The sequence below is a fragment of the Panthera pardus genome, unplaced genomic scaffold (assembly GCF_024362965.1).
Source record: "Panthera pardus isolate Hobbes unplaced genomic scaffold, ASM2436296v1 HiC_scaffold_8, whole genome shotgun sequence".
NCBI lineage: Eukaryota > Metazoa > Chordata > Mammalia > Carnivora > Felidae > Panthera > Panthera pardus.
This window is the reverse complement of record NW_026527013.1, coordinates 154,229,867-154,248,690: the sequence shown is the minus strand read 5'-3', so window position 1 is coordinate 154,248,690 and position 18,824 is coordinate 154,229,867. Positions and strand designations below refer to the sequence as shown.

At 46.0% G+C, this 18,824-nt stretch overlaps 1 protein-coding gene across 3 annotated transcripts; it reads right to left on the bottom strand.

Annotated features, from left to right (window-relative positions):
• Nucleotides 1-6,432: 6,432 nt before the first annotated feature.
• RAB19 (RAB19, member RAS oncogene family) lies at nucleotides 6,433-17,722 on the bottom strand. 3 transcript variants are annotated; one of them, XM_019452936.2, is made up of 5 exons: nucleotides 17,507-17,722; nucleotides 16,768-16,983; nucleotides 15,382-15,605; nucleotides 12,082-12,265; nucleotides 6,433-7,514 (listed from the first exon to the last, which is right to left on the bottom strand). In XM_019452936.2, exons 3-5 carry the CDS (start codon nucleotides 15,580-15,582, stop codon nucleotides 7,249-7,251), a joined length of 651 nt encoding a protein of 216 aa, XP_019308481.1. In that variant the 5' UTR covers nucleotides 15,583-15,605; nucleotides 16,768-16,983; nucleotides 17,507-17,722; the 3' UTR covers nucleotides 6,433-7,248. The 3 variants fall into 3 exon arrangements, with proteins under 3 accessions (XP_019308481.1, XP_019308480.1, XP_019308482.1); XM_019452935.2 differs by lacking the exon at nucleotides 16,768-16,983; XM_019452937.2 differs by lacking the exon at nucleotides 16,768-16,983 and having other exon boundaries at nucleotides 17,524-17,722.
• Between the last annotated feature and the right edge of the window lie 1,102 nt (nucleotides 17,723-18,824).

Here is an 18,824-nt window from a genome sequence, read left to right as displayed (position 1 = left end):
AACAATTATTTTTCTCCTTTTCCACAAAGAAAGTTCTTGAACAAGTGATCTCTACTTACGTGGTTTTTTAAAAAAATATGCTTTTAGTGATGAACACAGTGTATCGGGATCTGTACTTAGCCCTTCAATTAGGCATCATTATTAATGCTTGTAGCAATCATAGGTAAGTGGGTCGCTGGTTTATGAGCGAGGAAAGGAAAAGTCATTTGCCTGTGGTTTCACAATGGATGAGCTGAGAAGTAGGCTTCAAACTTAGTCCTTTTTTTTTTTTTTTTTTTAATGTTCACTCATTTTTGAGACTGAGTGCAAGTGGGGGAGGGGCAGAGAGAGAGAGGGAGACACAGAATCGGAAGCAGGCTCCAGGCTTTGAGCTGGGGCTCAAACTCATGAACTGTGAGATCATGACCTGGGCCGAAGTCAGATGCTTAATCAACTGAGCCACCCAAGCGCCCCCAAACTTAGTCCTTCTGATTTGAGGCCAGACTCAGACTGTCTCTCCTTCGCTGGACGTCGTAGTCATCACCGCGTAGCGGGATTCTCGCACAGAGTCGCGACACTGAGGCTTTTCTTTCCAGGAAGCAACTTTATCCTGCCGGCACATGCTCAGTTGGGTTTGTACCCAGGGAACTGAGCCCTGAATACCACGTGGCTTGTTGTTTTATGTATTTTTTACTTCTTTGTCCCATACATGGTAACACAAACATGTAGTCTGATTAAGTGGTTTCATGTCATAAGGTCGTGAGGGATGTTGTCTCTTACTCCTGTAAGCAGGAGTTGCCTTGAGGTTATTTTCTTAGGGATGGAACTGTACCACAGTCACTCCCCCAAAAGTGCATTGCCAAAGGTCACTGATGGTGGTTCTGCCAAATTCAGGAATCGCGGGAAACTTTTCTCCATTTCTTTGGCTTCTTCCCCAATCTTACCTTTTATTTTTAAGTAATCTCTATGCCCAACCTGGGGCTTGAACTCAAAACCCTAAAATCAAGAGTCACAGCCTCTACCAACTGAGCTAGGCAGGTGCCCTTATTTTCCCCAATCTTTAAGTTACTTAACATCAATGCTTCTCAAAGTATTACTGGTAAAGGACTAGTTGTCTTTTTATTTTTCCATGTTTCCGGTCCATTGTGGGCTAATACCTTTGTGATATAATAATAAAAATGAGATGTTACAAAATGAAATGAAAAACGCCCTTCAAAGTACAATCCCAAAGTTGTCATTGAACTCAACAAACATAAAGTTGGATGTTGTGGCAATCCCAGAATGATAGAAAAGTTTCTAAATGGTCAATTTCTACACTCACTTGGCCACGGACCAGGAAGACCATGCAGACGGCTCCTTGAGCAGCCATAGTTCATCATCCTGGTTCTGACTTTCACGTCCTGGCTCCTCCTCTTTCCTCCTCCGAGTCATGGGCATTCCTTAAGGCCCACTCCTGGCCTTTCTCCATCCTCCTTCACCCCTACTCAGAATTCAGCCTGCTAACAAACATGGGAAGCAACTTTCATAGGTAAGTCCAGTGCTAGGGAGACAAAAGTTAACCACGACAGTATTTGGCACTAAAGGAAGTTGGGCTACTGAAGCTCAGGGGTGAGAAGGCCAATAGCTGTGGGCACCGGTGTCATCACCAAAGCAGTAGTAATGACCCGGTCTTCAGACTTCATCTTTTTCCCTCTGTCCTGCCTTTCATCAGGTACTAGCTGATATCTAGCTGTTTGCCTGAACCTTCTCTGGGATGCCCCTCTCCCCTTTACCTCAGTTCCTAAAACACCACCAGCCTTTCCACAAATTTGACTCAACCCCTTATTACCCTGGATTTATCAACACAATCATAAAATTCCCCTTTTCAAAATCCTTAGGAACTTTTTGCTGTCTCTGGAGGCAGGATCAACTCCATCAACTTTTTCATTCTGGGCTCTTAAAAATGCCTCACATGTGCCCATGACATTCCAACAAACTCTGTTCTGCACCCCTAAACACTGGGCCTGCTCCTGCCTTCTGCCTCCTCACTCTAGGCCCCCTTGTGTCCCTCTGCTATCTTTTCTGTGACAGGGCCTGTTGAGGTCCTGAAGCCTCCAGGACCTTTCCCCACATCACTTCAGCCAGCCTGGTATTGCTTCCCCCCTACCCTGAGCTGATATGTTCCTCTCCATCAGTTTTTCAAGCCACTAACCATGCAACATTCTCTAACCTTGAATAAGTAAGCTTTGTTCCAAGCTAAATATTGAATTCTTTTAGATTTGGAAATTCTTTTTGAACTTTTTAAACTCCCACGTTCCCTAGAATAAAGTATATCAAGTAACCCTTAAATTGAGCTCATGGTAAACATCCCCTGAGTAGTAGTAAAGCTTCAAGAGGACAGTGGGTTTGGCACTTGGGTATCTGCTTTAAATCTTGTCACTGACCACTAAGGCTTTGGGTGCTTGGGGAGTTGTAGGAACAACCAGTTGTTTCTAGACTTTGATGCCCGGTTTATGAATGGGCTTGTGAGAATCCTCTAGTGCCTTGAGAGTTTTAGAAAGTACAAAGTACAGGCTAGTCCAGACCTACTGAAATACAGTTCAGGAGGGGCCTGGTAATCTGCATGTTTAGCAGGTAATGTGGCCCATCTGAAGCACAGCCAGGATGCAGACACATTCTGTGGCCCAGCCTCTTCTTCCAGTTGACAATATTAACCGCCCCCCCCCCCCCAAGTGGAAGCGAGTGCCAGGTTAATATTTGTAAATGGCCAGGGCAGAATACACTCCTTGAGGGGTTACTTGAGTAACAGCTACATCCTGTGCATGTTGAAATGTTACAGAGTAAACGTATAGAAAAGAAAACATGTACAAGATCGTGTTGAGAAAGTCATTCTGCATGGGATCCCAGGTACTTTTGATATTCTTAAGATTTTCTGTAATTTAAAATTTTCTTCAATATGCAGCCTACAGAAAAAAATATTAAAAATGCTACATTGGAGGGACACCTGGGTGGCTCAGTCCGTTAGGCGTCTGATGTCGTGATTTCATGTTTCATGGGTTGGAGCCGTGCGTCGGGCTCTGCTGACCGCTCAGAGCCTGCAGCATGCTTTAAATTCTGTCTCCCTCTCTCTTCCCCTCCTCTCTCTGTCTCTCTCTGTCTCTGTCTCTGTCTCTCTCTCTCTCTCTCACACACACACACACACACACACACACACACACACACACACACTAAAAGATAAAAATACTGCATTAGAGCGGTCCCTGGGTGGTTCAGTCGGTTAAGCATCCAACTTTGGCTCAGGTCATGATCTTAACAGTTCATGAGTTTGAGTCCCGCGTCAAGCCCTCTGCTGTCAACAGATCCTGCTTCAGATCCTCTCCTCTCTGCCCCTCACCCCCTCTCAAAATACATAATTTTTAAAATATGAAAAATTGAAGCAAGCTCTAATCTTGTCTTTGATGATATGAGTCCCCAGAGCCTCTTCTCCATCAGACAACAGGCAGGGAGCGTTGATGTGTGCTTGCTTCTTCATGCCCGCAATCTAACCCTTGTGCTGAGGTAGGACTCAGCCTAGTTGGCCTTGGGTCGCCCAAATGACCTTGCATATAAGCAAAGTGGAGTTTCCACGTCATCCCTGTTCAAGAGGAGGTGGACTCAGGCTGGAGCTGGCATAACTCAGGCCCTGCTCCTACATAATTCCCCTGTGGTTAGATAGGCCGAGCCTAACCCACCCAACCAGCCACCTTTCTCCACCCCTGCCCCCTCCCCCACTGCCTCCTTCCAGCCTCCAGCTTCTTGTACAGAGAAAGCTACATGACTTGACTTGGAAGGATATTGAAGTGTACATTAAAAAAAATTGTTCTTAATGTTTATTTTTGAGAGAGCATGAGCGGAGGAGGGACAGAGAGACAGGGAGACACAAACTGAAGCAGCTCCAGGCTCTGAGCTGTCAGCACAGAGCTTGACACGGGGTTCAAACCCACAAACTGCAAGATCATGACCTGAGCCATCCAGGTGCCCCTGAAATATACATTTGAGAGTATATCTTGGGATGAGCGTATCTGTGTGTGTGTGTGTGTGTGTGTGTGTGTGTGTGTGTGTGTGTGTGTGTGATTAAAATGTGACAGGTTAATATGATAGAGCCAAATCTGATACTGGTCATTATCTGGGAGGGAGTAGAGCCTAATGCTAAGAGTGGGCTCTGGAACCAGATTGTGTTTGAGTCATGGCTCTGCCACTTATAAGCTGTGTGAACTTAATCTCTCTCTGTTTCATACCCTCATTTTAAAATAAGAATTAGGGGCGCCTATTGGCTCAGTCAGGCGACCAACTTCGGCTCAGGTCGTGATCTCTTGTGAGTTTGGGCTCTGCGTCAGGCTTTCTACTGACAGCTCAGAGCCTGGAGCCTGCTTCCAATTCTGTGTCTCCCTCTCTCTGCTCCTCCCTTGCTTGGGCTGTGTCTCAAAAATAAAAACTTGGAAAAAAAAAAAAAAGGAATAAATAATAGCACCCACTTCAAAAGAGAGTAGACAGGATTCACTGAGTCAGTACGGTACAGCGCTGCACACATAGTAATTGCTATATGTGTTTGCTATTAATGCTATTATAGTAATATTCCTCTTATAACTAATGGACCTTTTCAGTAACAGAATGGGGAAGAGAGTCAGGAGCCATCTATGAACAATGAAATATTAACTGAAAGATTTCTTCACATATGGAAATGTACTTAACATTGGCAGACAACATATGGAGACATTTGTAATCTTTTCATTCTTCCGAAATGTCCCTTTTAGGACCTGATTTCATATAACTCACTTATTACCAACTGTACGGTTAGGGAGACTTGAGAAAAATACCAGGATTCAGTGCCACACAGCCCTCTGTGACCACGGCTGTGCAGGGGAACCTGCCTGCACTGGCCTCACCGTGCCAGTTAGGACGCCGGGCCGCGCTCCAGAAAAGCCTGTGCGTCTCTTCAGAGCGGACCTTCGCACACCCACGTTCAGTGACGCTGCTCCACTCCCGTCACCCTTCCAAGTCCCTTTCAAGTGGACTGGGGGGTTCTGTTTGAAGCACTATAATTTCGACCGAAGCCCGGGCTGGCTAATTACAGGTCGCTGGTGTTCAGGTGGCTTTGTTCTCACATGTGCACCCTGTCGGTAGGAATATTTTCATTCCATATAATCCCCAGAGCGCATAGCCCGAGAAGCAGATGAGGTCGTGAGAGTAGTGAGATTGACAGGCAGGGAAATGGGAAATTTGTGTGAGACTTCATGCTCAGCCTCTTTCGTCTTTGCTCACTCCCTCCCCTGATCTACTCAGTTTTCTTCACCTTTCTTAACAACCGTTTCTTGCCTCCTCGCAAAACCATGCAGTGGCTTGGTACAGATCTAGTCCTGAGATTCTGCTGTGCCTACCCCTTCACTTAGAACAATAAAACACAGATGAAACAGGTTAATCTGCGTGGATGCATTTATTCTCTCTGGCATTTAACTAGGTTTCCTTCATGTTTCCTAAAGGTGGGTGGTTTTTTTCAGCAACAAATATATATTGAAATGAATTAAAATGTGATTAATTCTCTATGATCTTCCTCCTAACCCTCCCCCCGCCCCCCCCACCAACCTCTGTAAAGTAGCAGTTCGAAAGTTTCAGCATGGGAATCAGCCAGCAAGCTTGGATGAATGTGGATTCCTGAACAGATTCTGATTCCAGAAGTCAGTCATGTGCCTCAGGAATCTGTAACAGGCATCCCCTGGCTCCTCTCCTATGTCTGGTTGGTGAACTACACTTTGAGAAGCATTGCTTTATTGTACTGTCCAATCGATGTATGGTGTGAGCCACTTACATAATTTAAGTTTTTCTAGTAGCCACATTTATTTTTTTCTTAATGTTTGTTTATTTTTGAGAGAGAGAGAAAGAGAGAATGTGAGCAGGGGAGGGGTAGAGAGAGGGGTGGGCAGAGGATCTGAAGCGGGCTCTGCGCTGACAGCATAGAGCTCTACGCAGGGCTCAAACTCATGAACTGCAAGATCATGACCTGAGCTGAAGTTGGACACTTAACTGACTGAGCCACCCAGGCACTCCTCTAGTAGCCATATTTAAAAAGTAAAAAAAAAAAAAAAGGTGAAACATTAATAATATACTTATTTAACCTAGTATATCTAAAATATCATTTCAAAATATAATCATATAAAATTGTTATAAGATACTTTATACTCTCTTAGTACTAAGTCTTCAAAATCTGGTGTGTATTTCATACGTAGAGATCATCTCAAATTCAGATTAGCCACATCTCCAGTACCCAGTACCCGGATAGTGGCTATCTGTTCTTTGTTGGTCTCGGCCTGTGATTAGTGCCAAGGTGAGCCACCACAGACCTTTCCTTGTTCAGAGCCACGTGGTAGCTGGACCAGCCCTGTGGTTCTTAGGATTACAAGATCATTATGATTGCCTCAGCAACAACCATCAGGGGACTTCGAAAAAAGGATGTTTATTTCTCACAGGTGTTGGAGGGTCCGGGGCATGCACAGGGGCCACACAGTGAGGTCACTTTTGTCTTGAAATTCATCTATGAACCCATTTAATTGCAATTCAGAAGTGAGTTTTTATCCAGCAGGTAATGTGGTATTTTAGAAAGGAAACTGTAGGCATCTCCCGCATTCTAGGAGGGTGGTCAAAGCAATCTAACTAGGATAAAGTGAGATCCAATTCTGTCTCCGTCACATGGCACTTGACCATTCGGCAAAACAGTGTTTGTTGATGGTCTTTATGTCAAAGGCTTTACCCCCCCAAGCTAAAGACCTGAGATGTGAATGTCAGCAGCATTCTGGTTTATCACTGCAGGGTTTTTTCCATCCTCCCTTGCCAGAGCTGCTGTAAACTGCCCTGGAATGTTCTAAACATCCTCTCCCTCTCTTGATATGCCTCCTTTCTTCTTTCCTTCACTACCCTCTTCTTTGAGTGAGAAGCAGAATTCAGTAGAAAGCCGTTGAAGGGTTGGGGAGACAGAAAATGGAAGGCTGCAAAAGAGCAGACCGTGTCCTCCTACCCCTGTGCCTTAAGCCCTAGGCGGAATCCAAAGAAACAGTGGTGTCCTCTTCCTCAGAGTCCGCAGTTGTGGCCTCAGGTGTGAATCAAGGCAACGGTGCTCCCCATCCAGGGGGCGGGGTTAGGGCCAGAGGCAAGTCTGTGCTTTGGTCTGAGATGCTCTGGGCCGACAACAGGATATCCGGCCAACTTTGGTTTCTGACGTCAGGCGTCCGGTGGGTGCAGCTGGCCTCGAGGGCATATTCAGCACATGCAGGTCTTCTCCTTCGGCCCCTGGGCCATAAGAACCGGCCTGGAACCCGTGGCCAGGTTGTTCAGGGGGCTCTCACCAAGCAAGTGCAGGCTGTTGCGGGCAATCAGCTCCCTGGCCATCAGCACGAAGACCTCGTCTATGTTCTTAGACTCCTTAGCAGATGTCTCCAGAACAGCAAGGAGGCCGTGTTTCTCAGCCAGCGTGCAGGCATCTTCAAACAGGACATGCCGTTTTTCCCACATGTCACACTTGTTCCCTGGGGGTGAGAGAGATAAACAAATATTCCACTGAGGAACTGAATCTGTTTGTGTGTGTGTGGGCGCGCGCGCGTGTTTTAATGAACCTTAAGAGAAACATTTAGTTCGGCAATATGCACGCGTGCATACATTCATAGACAGCAATTGTGGGCAGATTTACTGAAAATGAAACCATCAATGTATGGAAAGAGCCCCTGTCTTCATTCACTGTCAAGATCTTCAGGAGCTGTGAGAAAGGGGCTGGAGGGTTGTGTTTATTGGCAGGGACAGATGAAGGCTGTGTGCTCTAGGGAGGGACTGTCTTTCCTTCAAAGTCTAAACAAGGTAAAGACTGTGCCAGAGGGAGTCCTCAGCCTTCTCTCTTCTTCCTCCAAATCTTTTTTCCTTTTTTTTTTTTAATATTTATTTATTTTTGAGACAAGGAGAGACAGCATGAACAGGGGAGGGTCAGAGAGACAGGGAGACACAGAATCTGAAACAGGCTTCAGGCTCTGATCTGTCAACACAGAGCCTGATGCGGGGCTCAAACTCACGGACCACGAGATCATAGCCTGAGCCGAAGTCGGATGCTTAACTGACTGAGCCACCCAGGCGCCCTCCTTTTTTTTTTTTTTTTTAATGTTTATTTATTTTTGAGAGAGAGAGAGAGTTGGGGGGGCGGAAGGGGGAACAGAGGATCTGAAGCTCACTCTGCACTGACAGCAGCAATCCCAATGCAGGGCTCAAACTCACAAACCATAAGATCGTGAGCCGAGCCGAAGTCAGACACTTAACCCACTGAGTCACCCAGGTGCCCCAAATCTTGGTTCTCTTTCCACTCTCTTTTCCAGACCACAAAGTGTTGGGTGCTGTTGGATGGCCCTGGTCTAGCTGAGGAGATTGTGAATTAGGATTTGCTGGATTGAAGGTGTGGAATGAATAATGCGGGATTTAGCTATAACTTACATACAACAAGATGCAGACTTTAACTGTGCGGTTCATGAGTTTTGACAAACGTATATGCTCTGTAACCACCCTTCCTCTCAGGATGTAGAACATTCCCTATTACCCCAGAGAGTTCAGCGAGGGGTTTTGCAAGCATGGCCCGGGACTGCTCATAGAAGGAAGAGTGACCCATCTCTTTGGCTTCTCTACTTCAACCCCTATATTCATCCAGTCATTGGACTTTGATTTCTCTGAGGCAGGAATCACAAGGTAAAATTGTCTTCCTGAAGGATTTGTTCTACCAGACACAAGGATTTCTTACAAAGCTACCGTAATTAAGACAGGCTAGATTAATGTTTTTCAACCTGTTTTTTTCCCATAAAGGAGCCTTTTTAGACCCTTTCTTCTCGTAATTACCCCTCCCCACCATGAAAGCCTTTACACCTTTAATTTTTTTTTTAATGTTTATTCATTTTTGAGAGAGAGAGAGAGAGAGACTGAGAGCACAAGCGGGGAAGGGCAGAGAGAGAGGGAGACACAGAATCTGAAGCAGGCACCAGGCTCTGAGCTGTCAGCACAGAGCCGGACGCGGGACTGGAACTCACGAACCATGAGATCATGACCTGGGTCAAAGTCAGGCACTTAAGCTACCCGGGAGCCCCTAAAACTTTTTTTTTTTTTTTTTTTTTAAATTTTTTTTTTTTTCAACGTTTTTTATTTATTTTTGGGACAGAGAGAGACAGAGCATGAACGGGGGAGGGGCAGAGAGAGAGGGAGACACAGAATCGGAAACAGGCTCCAGGCTCCGAGCCATCAGCCCAGAGCCTGACGCGGGGCTCGAACTCACAGACCGCGAGATCGTGACCTGGCTGAAGTCGGACGCTTAACCGACTGCGCCACCCAGGCGCCCCTTTTAATTTTGAAACAATTATAGGCTCACAGATTGGTTTGTTTTTAATTTTTTTAATGTTTATTTATTTTTGAGAGAGAGCCAGGATGTGAGCAAGGGAGGGTCAGAGAGAGAGGGAGACACAGTATCTGAAGCAGGCTCCAGGCTCTGAGCTGTCAGTACAGAGAGTAATGCGGGCCTGAACTCATGAACTGCTAGATCATGACCTGAGCCAAAGTCTGAGGCTTAAGTGACTGAGCCACTCAGGTGCCCCTGGTGTGTTTGTTTGTTTCTTTCTTTTTTAATGTTTACTTATTTTGAGAGAGAGAATGCAGGGGAGGGGCAGAGAGAGAGGGAGACAGAGAATCCCAAGCAGGCTCCATGCTGTGAGCCCGGGGCCCAAGTTGGGGCTCAGTCTCACAAACGGTGAGATCGCGATGTAAGCGTAGAGCTCCAGAGTCTGACGTTAACTGACTGAGCCACCCACGTGCACTTAGACTTGCAGGCTGTTGAAGGAGGTCCTTCAGGGAGGTCCAGCGTACCTTTCACCCAGTTTCCCCATGGGTAACCTCTTGCGTAACTGTAGCACAAGCTCAAAATCAGGAAGTTAACATTGGTGCAACCCACAGAGCTTACTCAGATTTCACCAGTTATATGGTACCCTCCTTTGTGCACGTGCATGTATAATTACAGGCAATTTCACCACATATATCCACCACCGCAGCCAAGATAACAGAGTGGTTCCATCACACAAAGTGCTCCTTCATGCCACCACTTTATAACCTCCCATCACAGCTAACCCCCAACCCCTGGTAACCACTGATCTGTTTCCCATCTCCACAATTTTGTTATTTCAGGACTATTATATAGACGACATCATACAGGATATCACCTTTATTTTTAAAACAAAATTTTTTTTGATGTTTTTATTTATTTTTGAGAGAGAGACAGAGCATGAGCAGGGGAGGGGCAGAGAGAGAGGGAGACACAGAATCTGAAACAGGCTCCAGGCTCTGACTTGTTGGCACAGAGCCTGATGCGGGGCTTGAACTCACGAGCTGTGAGATCATGACCTGAGCTGAAGTCGGACGCCCAACCGACTGAGCCACCCAGGTGCCCCAGGATATCACCTTTAGAGATTGCCTTTTTTTCACTCAGCATAATTCCCTTGAGTTCCATCCAAGGATGTATTGGTAATTTATCCCTTTTACTGCAGAGTGACAGTTCACCGTATAAATGGACCAGAGTTTAACCATCCACCCATTTGAAGAAATGGAGCAGATTCTAGTTTTTGGTTAATTATGAATAGAGCTGTTACGAACATTTGTATATAGATCCCATGAAAATTTAGTGCCACAGATACATGGTATATCTAGCCCTTTGGAGGGCCACAAGCCACTGTAATGTCTAAGGCACTTTGCCCCACAAGAGCATGCATGAAATAGATCAATAGAGTGGAATAAAAAGCTCAAAAACAAGGGTGCACTGATATATGCACCCTTTACAGAAAGATGGTATCAGAGCAGTGGGAAAGGCTGCCTTTTTTAGTAAATAGCACTGGGGCAATTGGATCTGTACATGAAAAATTACAAATTTGTGGTCCATACCAACAAATAGGACAACATCAGTTCTGATGTTGGTTAGATCTAATGATGTTATATTAGATCTAAATGTAAAAGCCACAATAAGTTGAAAGGGAAAGAGAAGAAGGAAGAAAGGAAGGAAGGCAGACAGACAACTTATTTCAAAAGACAGAATATCTTGATGACTTTGATTAGGGGATTTCCTAAATAGGATAAAAGGAAACAATCATTAAGGAAAAGATTGATGGATTGAAATATATTGAAATTAAGAATGTCTAGGGGCACCTGGGTGGCCTAGTCAGTTAAGGGTCTGACTCTTGATCTCAGCTCACCTCTTTTTTTTTTTTTTTTAACATTTATTCATTTTTGAGAGAGAGAGACAGAGATAGAACATGATTGGAGGAGGGGCAGAGAGAGAGGGAGATAGAGAATCCGAAGCAGGCTTCAGGTTCTGAGCTTTCGGCACAGCAGGGCTTGAACCCATGAACCGTAAGATCATGACCCGAGCCAAAGTTGGACACTTAATCAACTGAGCCACCCAAGCACCTGCTCGTGAGGTTTAAGGTCAGGGCACAGCTCTGCTTCTAGAAGAAAGATACGAGAGCCCCTTGGTGGCTCTCACCAAGGGATGTTGTAGGAGTGGCCATTCCTAAACTGGGAGTCTGGTCTGCCCCTTGTATCCCTGTTAATTCTGAAGGAGGTTTGTTGCTAGGATTTGTTAGGATCTTAGCAGCTGTAAGGAGTTATTCCTGGGTGCAGTCAGTCACGTGCATCTGAGTGGCTTCCTTGGGGATCTGGAGCCATCTGCTATTATGAACCTCAGACTATAGAGTATTTTCTGTGTGGTCTACACACGTTCGCATCAAATCGGTATGAAGGGTATGGCTTCTCTAGAAGCCGGGGCCCCATCCCAGGTCTCCAGAATGAGACACTCTAGGGTGGGGGCCTTGGAATCTGTATTATTAGCAAATTCACATCCCATCCCGCCAACCTCATTCACCCCATTCTCGGGTGAATCTGATGGGAATTTCCAGGCCAAACACTCTGAGGTCCTTCCACCGCCGGCAGTCTTATGATTTCATGTGCCATTCCCATCAGAAACACCCAAAAAGCTGAGCATCAGGAGAGGGGGCCAGGAACGAAAGGCTAAATGCTTTGAAAACAGCATACCAATCAGCATAATGACCAAGTTCGCCGCGCCATATTTTTCTATCTCGTGGATCCAGTGAGGAACAGACTCAAAGGTGGAGCGTCGGGTGAGGTCGTAGGCGATGATGGCCGCGTGGGCGCTGCGGTAGTAGCTTTGCGTGATGGTCCGGAAGCGCTCCTGGCCTGCTGTGTCCCACACTTGCATCTGGAGAAGGGCAGAGAAGGGGGTCCACATCAGGAGTTCTCATGCTTTATGGGAACTTGTTCACCTGAGCTGTCTGAACAAGGGAGTTTTCTGGGTCTCACTTCGAGATATTCAAATTCGGTAGGTCTGGGGCCTAGGAATCAGTGTTTCCGTTCACTCCCAGAGCATTTTGGATGCGCTTTCGGGTTTGGCAGTCACCATCTACGGGACGCTCAGTCGGAGAGGTGGATCCAATATTTTGGGTTTCGTGTCCTTGACCTTTTTACGTCCGTTCTCCCTTCCTCTAGATTTTGGAGTTTATCTTTTGAAACTGCTCGGTGATATCATTCAAGGTGATGGCACTGGCTGAACTGGTCTGATTTTATTTATTTTTTAAAAAGTTTATTTTAAGAGAGAGTGAGCAGGGGAGAGGCAGAGAGAGAAGAAGAGAGAGAATCCCAAGGAGGCTCTGTGCTCTCAAACTCATGAACCTGAGCCGAAATCAAGAGATGGACACTTAACTGAGCCATTCAGGCACACCAGACTGTTCTGATTTTAAAGGACCACTCAGCTGTTGACATTTAAGACTATCCTTATAATAATACCTTTGCAATTATCATCCCAAGCAGGGCACCCATTGGGTACACCCTCCCAGTGTCTGGGTGTACCTGTTTGTTCACTCACACTATTTAGAAAATATATTATTTAATTAATTTTTTTTTTCATTAAGTAAACTCTACACCCAATGTGGGGCTTGAACTCATGACCCTGAGATCAAGCGTCACATGCTTTACTGACTGAGCCAGCCAGGCACCCCTATAAAATTTTTTTTTTAAAGAAAGTTTGCAAACATACCCCAAACTAGAGAGAATAAAACAAGGAACCTTCATATAGCCATCATCCACACTCAGTAATTATCAAGATCTCACCATTCTTGCTCCATCTAGCTCCTTCTGTTGATTTCTTTGTGGTATTCTTTTAATGTGAATCCCAGACTTCATGTCATTTCATTTGTGTCAAAAGTGGACATTTTCGGGGTGCCTGGGTGGTTCAGTTGGTTAAGCGTCTGACTCTTGATTTCAGCTCAGGTCATGATGTCGCGTTTCACGAGTTCGGGCCCTGCGTAGGGCTCTGTGCTAACAGCATGGAACCTGCTTGGGATTCTCTGTCTCCCTCTCCCTCTACCCCTCCCTCCCCCCTCATTTTCTCTCCCTTTCTTTCTCTCTCTCTCTCTCTCTCTCTGTCACACACTCACACTCACACACACACACACACACACACACACACATAATTAAACATTTTAAAAAGTGGACATTTTCTTATGCGAGCATAATGCCACAATCGCTGCAGGTCAACTTTTCAATAACCCTTTGGTATTATCTGATACCTGACCACATTACAATTTTCCCGATTGTCTCCAAAATGTCTTTTTACTGTTTTTGTTTAATCAAGATCCCAAACAAGATCATGCTTTACATTGTCATCAACACTCTCTGATCTTTTCTAATCAAATGGGCAAAAGGTAGTATCTCACTGTTATTCTAATTTTCACTTTTTAAATTATGAGTAAGGAATTTCCAAGCTAGTTATTATTATTTTTATTTTATTTTATTTTTTTTAATTTATTATTATTTTTTTTAACGTTTATTTATTTTTGAGACAGAGACACAGCATGAACGGGGGAGGGGCAGAGAGAGAGGGAGACACAGAATCGGAAGCAAGCTCCAGGCTCTGAGCCATCAGCCCAGAGCCCGACGCGGGGCTCGAACTCGCGGACTGCGAGATTGTGACCTGAGCCGAAGTCGGATGCTTAACCGACTGAGCCACCCAGGCGCCCCCAAGCTAGTTATTATTGAATTTATGAAATGTCATTTGTGTCCAGTCTGTGGATTGCCTACTTTTTATATTTAGTTGTCGGTCTTTTTCTTAGATATTTATTGGGACTCTGTTTTCACATGAAGGAAATTAGCCCTTTGTCAGTCCCATATTTGCAAATATTTCTTTCCAGTTTGTTATGCATCTCTTGTTTACGGTATTTTTGTGGATGTAGAAATTTGGCCTTTATTTTTACTATTTAAAAAAAAATGTTTTAGGGGCGCCTGGGTGGCTCAGTCGGTTAAGCGGCCGACTTCGGCCCAGGTCATGATCTCGCAGTCCGTGAGTTCGAGCTCCGCGTCGGGCTCTGTGCTGACAGCTCAGAGCCCGGAGCCTGTTTCAGATTCTGTGTCTCCCTCTCTCTGACCCTCCCCCGTTCATGCTTTGTCTCTCTCTGTCTCAAAAATAAATAAACGTTAAAAAAAAATTAAAAAAAAAAAGAGTCTGTTTCTAAAAAAAAAAAAAAAATGTTTTATTTTAGAGAGAGAGTGTGGGGAGGGGCAAAAGGAGGGAGAGAGAGAGAATCTTTTTTTTTTTTTTAATTAAAAATTTTTTTTTTTAACGTTTATTTATTTTTGAGACAGAGAGAGACAGAGCATGAATGGGGAGGGTCAGAGAGAGGGAGGCACAGAATTGAAACAGGCTCCGGGCTCTGAGCTGTCAGCACAGAGGCCCGATGCGGGGCTCGAACTCACGGACCGCAAGATCGTGACCTGAGCCAAAGTCGGCGCTCAACCGACTGAGCCACCCAGGCGCCCCGAGAGAGAGAATCTTAAACTGACTCCACACTCAGCAATTTGACCTTTATATCATTACATAGAGATGTATAAATTTGTCCTTTGGATATTTCTGATTAAGCAGTCTTTTCCTTCATGAGTTCTGGGTTCTTGTCTTAAAGGGTTGATTTCCAGGGCGCTTGGGTGGCTCAGTCGTTTGAGGGTCAGAGTCTTGGTTTCGGCTCACGTCATGATCCCAGGGTCATGGGATCGAGCCCTGCATTGGGCTCTATGCTCAGTGTGGAGCCTGCTTATGATTATCTCTCTTTCCCTCTGCCCCTCTCCCCTGCTCATACGTGCTCTCTCTCTCTAAGGAAAAAAAAGGTTGATTTCCCCATTCCACAATAATAAATATTCCAATGTGGTTTTTTTCTGGTACTCTTACGATTTCATGTTTTATATTTAAGTCTTTCATTCCTCAGGCATGTGTTTCAGTGTTAGGAACTCTAGCTAAAAGAGGTGGCGGCAACCCCATGCCCTTCTGACCTTTACTTTCTTGCCATCGATCTCAAGGGAGCGCACAGTGAAATCCACCCCAATCGTGTTCTGCTGCGTCTCCGTGTAGACCCCAGATTTGAAATGCTGCACCACACACGTCTTCCCCACATTGGAATCCCCAATGAGGATAATCTTGAACAAATAGTCAAAATTCTCATCTGCTGCCCTGGACGAGCTGGAGAATTGCATGGCTGTTGCCACCTAGAACGGACCTAGGAAGAAAAGTAGGAATTCAGTCTCTCTTTAGTGAGCTAGGCACCGTTCTGTCAGGAGCCGGGGACTGGGGATGCAGGACGGGACAAGAGAAAGGGAGGTTCTTGCTTTCGTGGCACTAGCATTCTTGTGGGAGAAGGACATTAATTGCTGGTCAGGTACAAGGGAGCTATCCCCACAAGCCCACACCTGCCCTCGGTGGGTTGACATTACTTTAGAATGTAGAGATTTAACTGCCATTGTCTGTTGGGCCCAGCACATAAGCGACACTCTCAGCTGACAGGATTGACTGAAACCTTAGTCACTGAGGCGAAGTGCCTCACACTCCATCAAGTGCCCAGAGCAGGAGGATGGCAGAGGAGATGCCTACGGGAGTGCTCTACCTGCCACTCATCAGCTGGAGGACATGCCTGGATGTCATCCTATCTCCACTTTGCATGGGGAGCAAAACTCCCAGCTATGGAAGACTCAACGTCCAGGCAACCAGCAACAAGGGCAGACAAGATCTGACAGGAAGTCAGTTTGGGGAAGAGTGACATGGCCTTTTCTTCTGGTTTCCTTGACCAGGAAATTAAGACTTTGAGACTATTTCAAAATGAGAAGTATGCAGGGCACCTGGCTGGCGCAGTTGGTAGAGCCTGCAACTCTTGATCTCAGGGTCGTGAGTTCAAGCCCTGTGTTGGAGTAAGAGATTATTTAATAAATAAACTTAAAAAAAAAAAAAAAACCCAAATGAAAACTATGGTTTTCAAGTGTTTAGAGCATATTTTACCATAGACTGGAAAAAATAAAGTTTCTAATGACAGTGGCTCCCTAAGTAATTGATTATGGCAGAACTATCTGGAGGAGATAATTAAATATATATTCCTGGAGCCCATCCCAGATCTGCTAAATATAGTTAAACGCCTGCACACATGTGTGTGCACGCGCGTGTGCGCACACACACACACACACACACACACACACACAGGCAAACACTCCCCAGGTGATTCTGATGACCGTCTGGTTTGGGAAGTGCTGATCAACACAATCCCTCCCCTGAAACTTGATTCCCACTTCAGCATTTCTGCTTCAGTATCCACCTCTGCTTTAATATCTTTGATCCCCAGGAACGCACTGCTTCCTGAAAAAGCCCATTTGGCATGCCCAGCTCTAACTTACATGGGGTTGAATTCTATCTCTCTGGAGTTTCCATCTGTTGACCCTCGTGCCGTGCCCGGACTTGGCAGATTCCTATTCCACATGACAGCCCGTCAGATATTTGAAGCAGCAAGCACATCCCCTCAAGGCAAATATCCCTGGGCCTTTCAACTGTGCTTCACATGGTGCTGTGTTGGGTCTCCTCCTCCTCCAACGTGTTGTAAAAATACACGAAACCTGATATCATTTGGCGATTAGATTTGACTGGCTTCAGACTGTTCCTGCCTTATAGCACCCTTCTCCATTTCTTCCCGTTTTACTTTCGGGTTTTCTCGAAAGTCCGAAAAGGACAAGTCTGTATCATCACAGAAACTGAAAAGCACACAGATTCATCACCTGCCTGTGAAAACCCTGAGCTTTAAATGGATGAAGAAGGATCCCATACCTCTCTTGGACACCTCTGAAGTCGCCTATGGCTAAATGATCCAGCAGACAAAAGCCACGATGAAACCACTTTCTTTGTTCCTTCTGGCTTTTCAAATGAGGCCGTTCTACTTCCGGTGTCCTATCCCTGTCACTTGAGCTGGAATCTTGCTTCCGCGGCCCCCTTGCCCAAGTGAGTCCTCAGGGTTTCCACAGAAGCCCTCTTCACCTAAGCCTGCGGCGCGGCAAGGAGGAATGAGCGGTGCCCCCCGCCCCCGCGGGTGCCCTTCATCCCGCATCCTGTAACCCTCGCCTTCCTGGTGCACCTGTTGCTTACCTGGCTCGCCCTCTCACCTCTGCTAGCGGGTAACGTTCACTTCTCCTCCGAGCTTTCCTTTTCGGTCCTCCTGCCTCGCTGGCCTGGTGGGAGCTGTGGTTCCGTCCCCAGGTGTCCGCTTTGGCGACCGGAGAAAGTGAAAGGAGAGCGCGGACCCTCCCACCGCACCTGAGCGCGGCCGCTCGCGCGCGCCGTTGGGTACAAAGCGCAAAGGCAAAGGCGAGGCGCCGGCCAGCACACCCCGCGCCAAGTCAGCCTTCCCGGCCAACCCCCGTCACCCAGTCACCTAGCAAAGCCAAACGGGAAGGACGAGCCGGTTCACTCAGCCACTACCTGTTCAGCCGCCCGACCTTCTTTCCACTCCCCTTCTCTTTTGCAGCCCTCGCCCCCCACTTTCCCTTGGGTCCCTGGTTTTGCCGGGGGGCGGGGGCGGCCGGGGGAGAGAACGGCAATGTCAAGGAGAATACAGACCTGGATCTTGAGTCATTTGATTGTTTTGTGGACTTGAATAACTTTCTGAGGAGCAATTGAGAGAAAGAAGGTGGTCCAAAAAGATGAAAAAACCAAAACAACTTTGAATTTGCACGGGAAGAAAGAGCTGAAACAAACAAACATTTGTTTCCTCTCTCTCAAAAAACCCACCACAGAACAAAGGTTAATTTCTAGGTCTGAGAAAACCTAGAGTTTATCAGTCTCCTGCTGGCAGTAGAAGCAGAAAACTGAGGTGAGCTTTCCTCACTTTTTTCCCCTCACAGTGTCTGGAAATGTCACTGTCTCTCAGATCTTAGGCGCTAGATTTTCTCCACCATGCAGAATGCAAGGCGTCGGCAGTTAAGCTACACTGTGCAAAACGGAAACATCCAGACTGATAAAATATTTAAACTGGTGTAGTGTTTTCAAACTGGGGGCTGAGACCTATCAATGAGTCATGAAATCAATTTTTGTGGATTGCACCCAGCATTTTCACAGAGGAACCTAGGACAGAATTTCAGAATATATCTCATGCAGTCATGCAGTCAGGCTAAGTACTGTTTTGTGCGATGTATGGACCAGTTGAATACATGCATGTGTGTGCTGGGCTGACGTGAAATGTATTTCTTTTTTTTTAGACATATTTTCTTTTCTTAAAAAATTTTTTAAATGCTTTTATTTATTTTTGAGAGGGAGAGAGAGAGAGAGGAAGAGAGAGACAGAGAGAGAGAGAGTTAGGGGCAGAGGGAGAAAGAGAGAGAATGACACAGAATCTGAAACCGGCTCCAGGCTCTGAGCTGTCAGCATGGAGCCTGACATGGCGCTTAAACCCACAAACTGTGAGATC

Coding starts and splice junctions, on each gene's coding strand:
- RAB19 (XM_019452936.2), bottom strand. CDS start 15,582: ATGCAATTCTCCAGCTCGTCCAGGGCAGCAGATGAGAATTTTGACTAT. Junction 12,266..15,381: donor TCGATGGCAAGAAAGTAAAG/GTCAGAAGGGCA, acceptor GCCCTTCTCCAG/ATGCAAGTGTGGGACACAGC. Junction 7,515..12,081: donor CTTGGTCATTATGCTGATTG/GTATGCTGTTTT, acceptor TCTCACCCCCAG/GGAACAAGTGTGACATGTGG.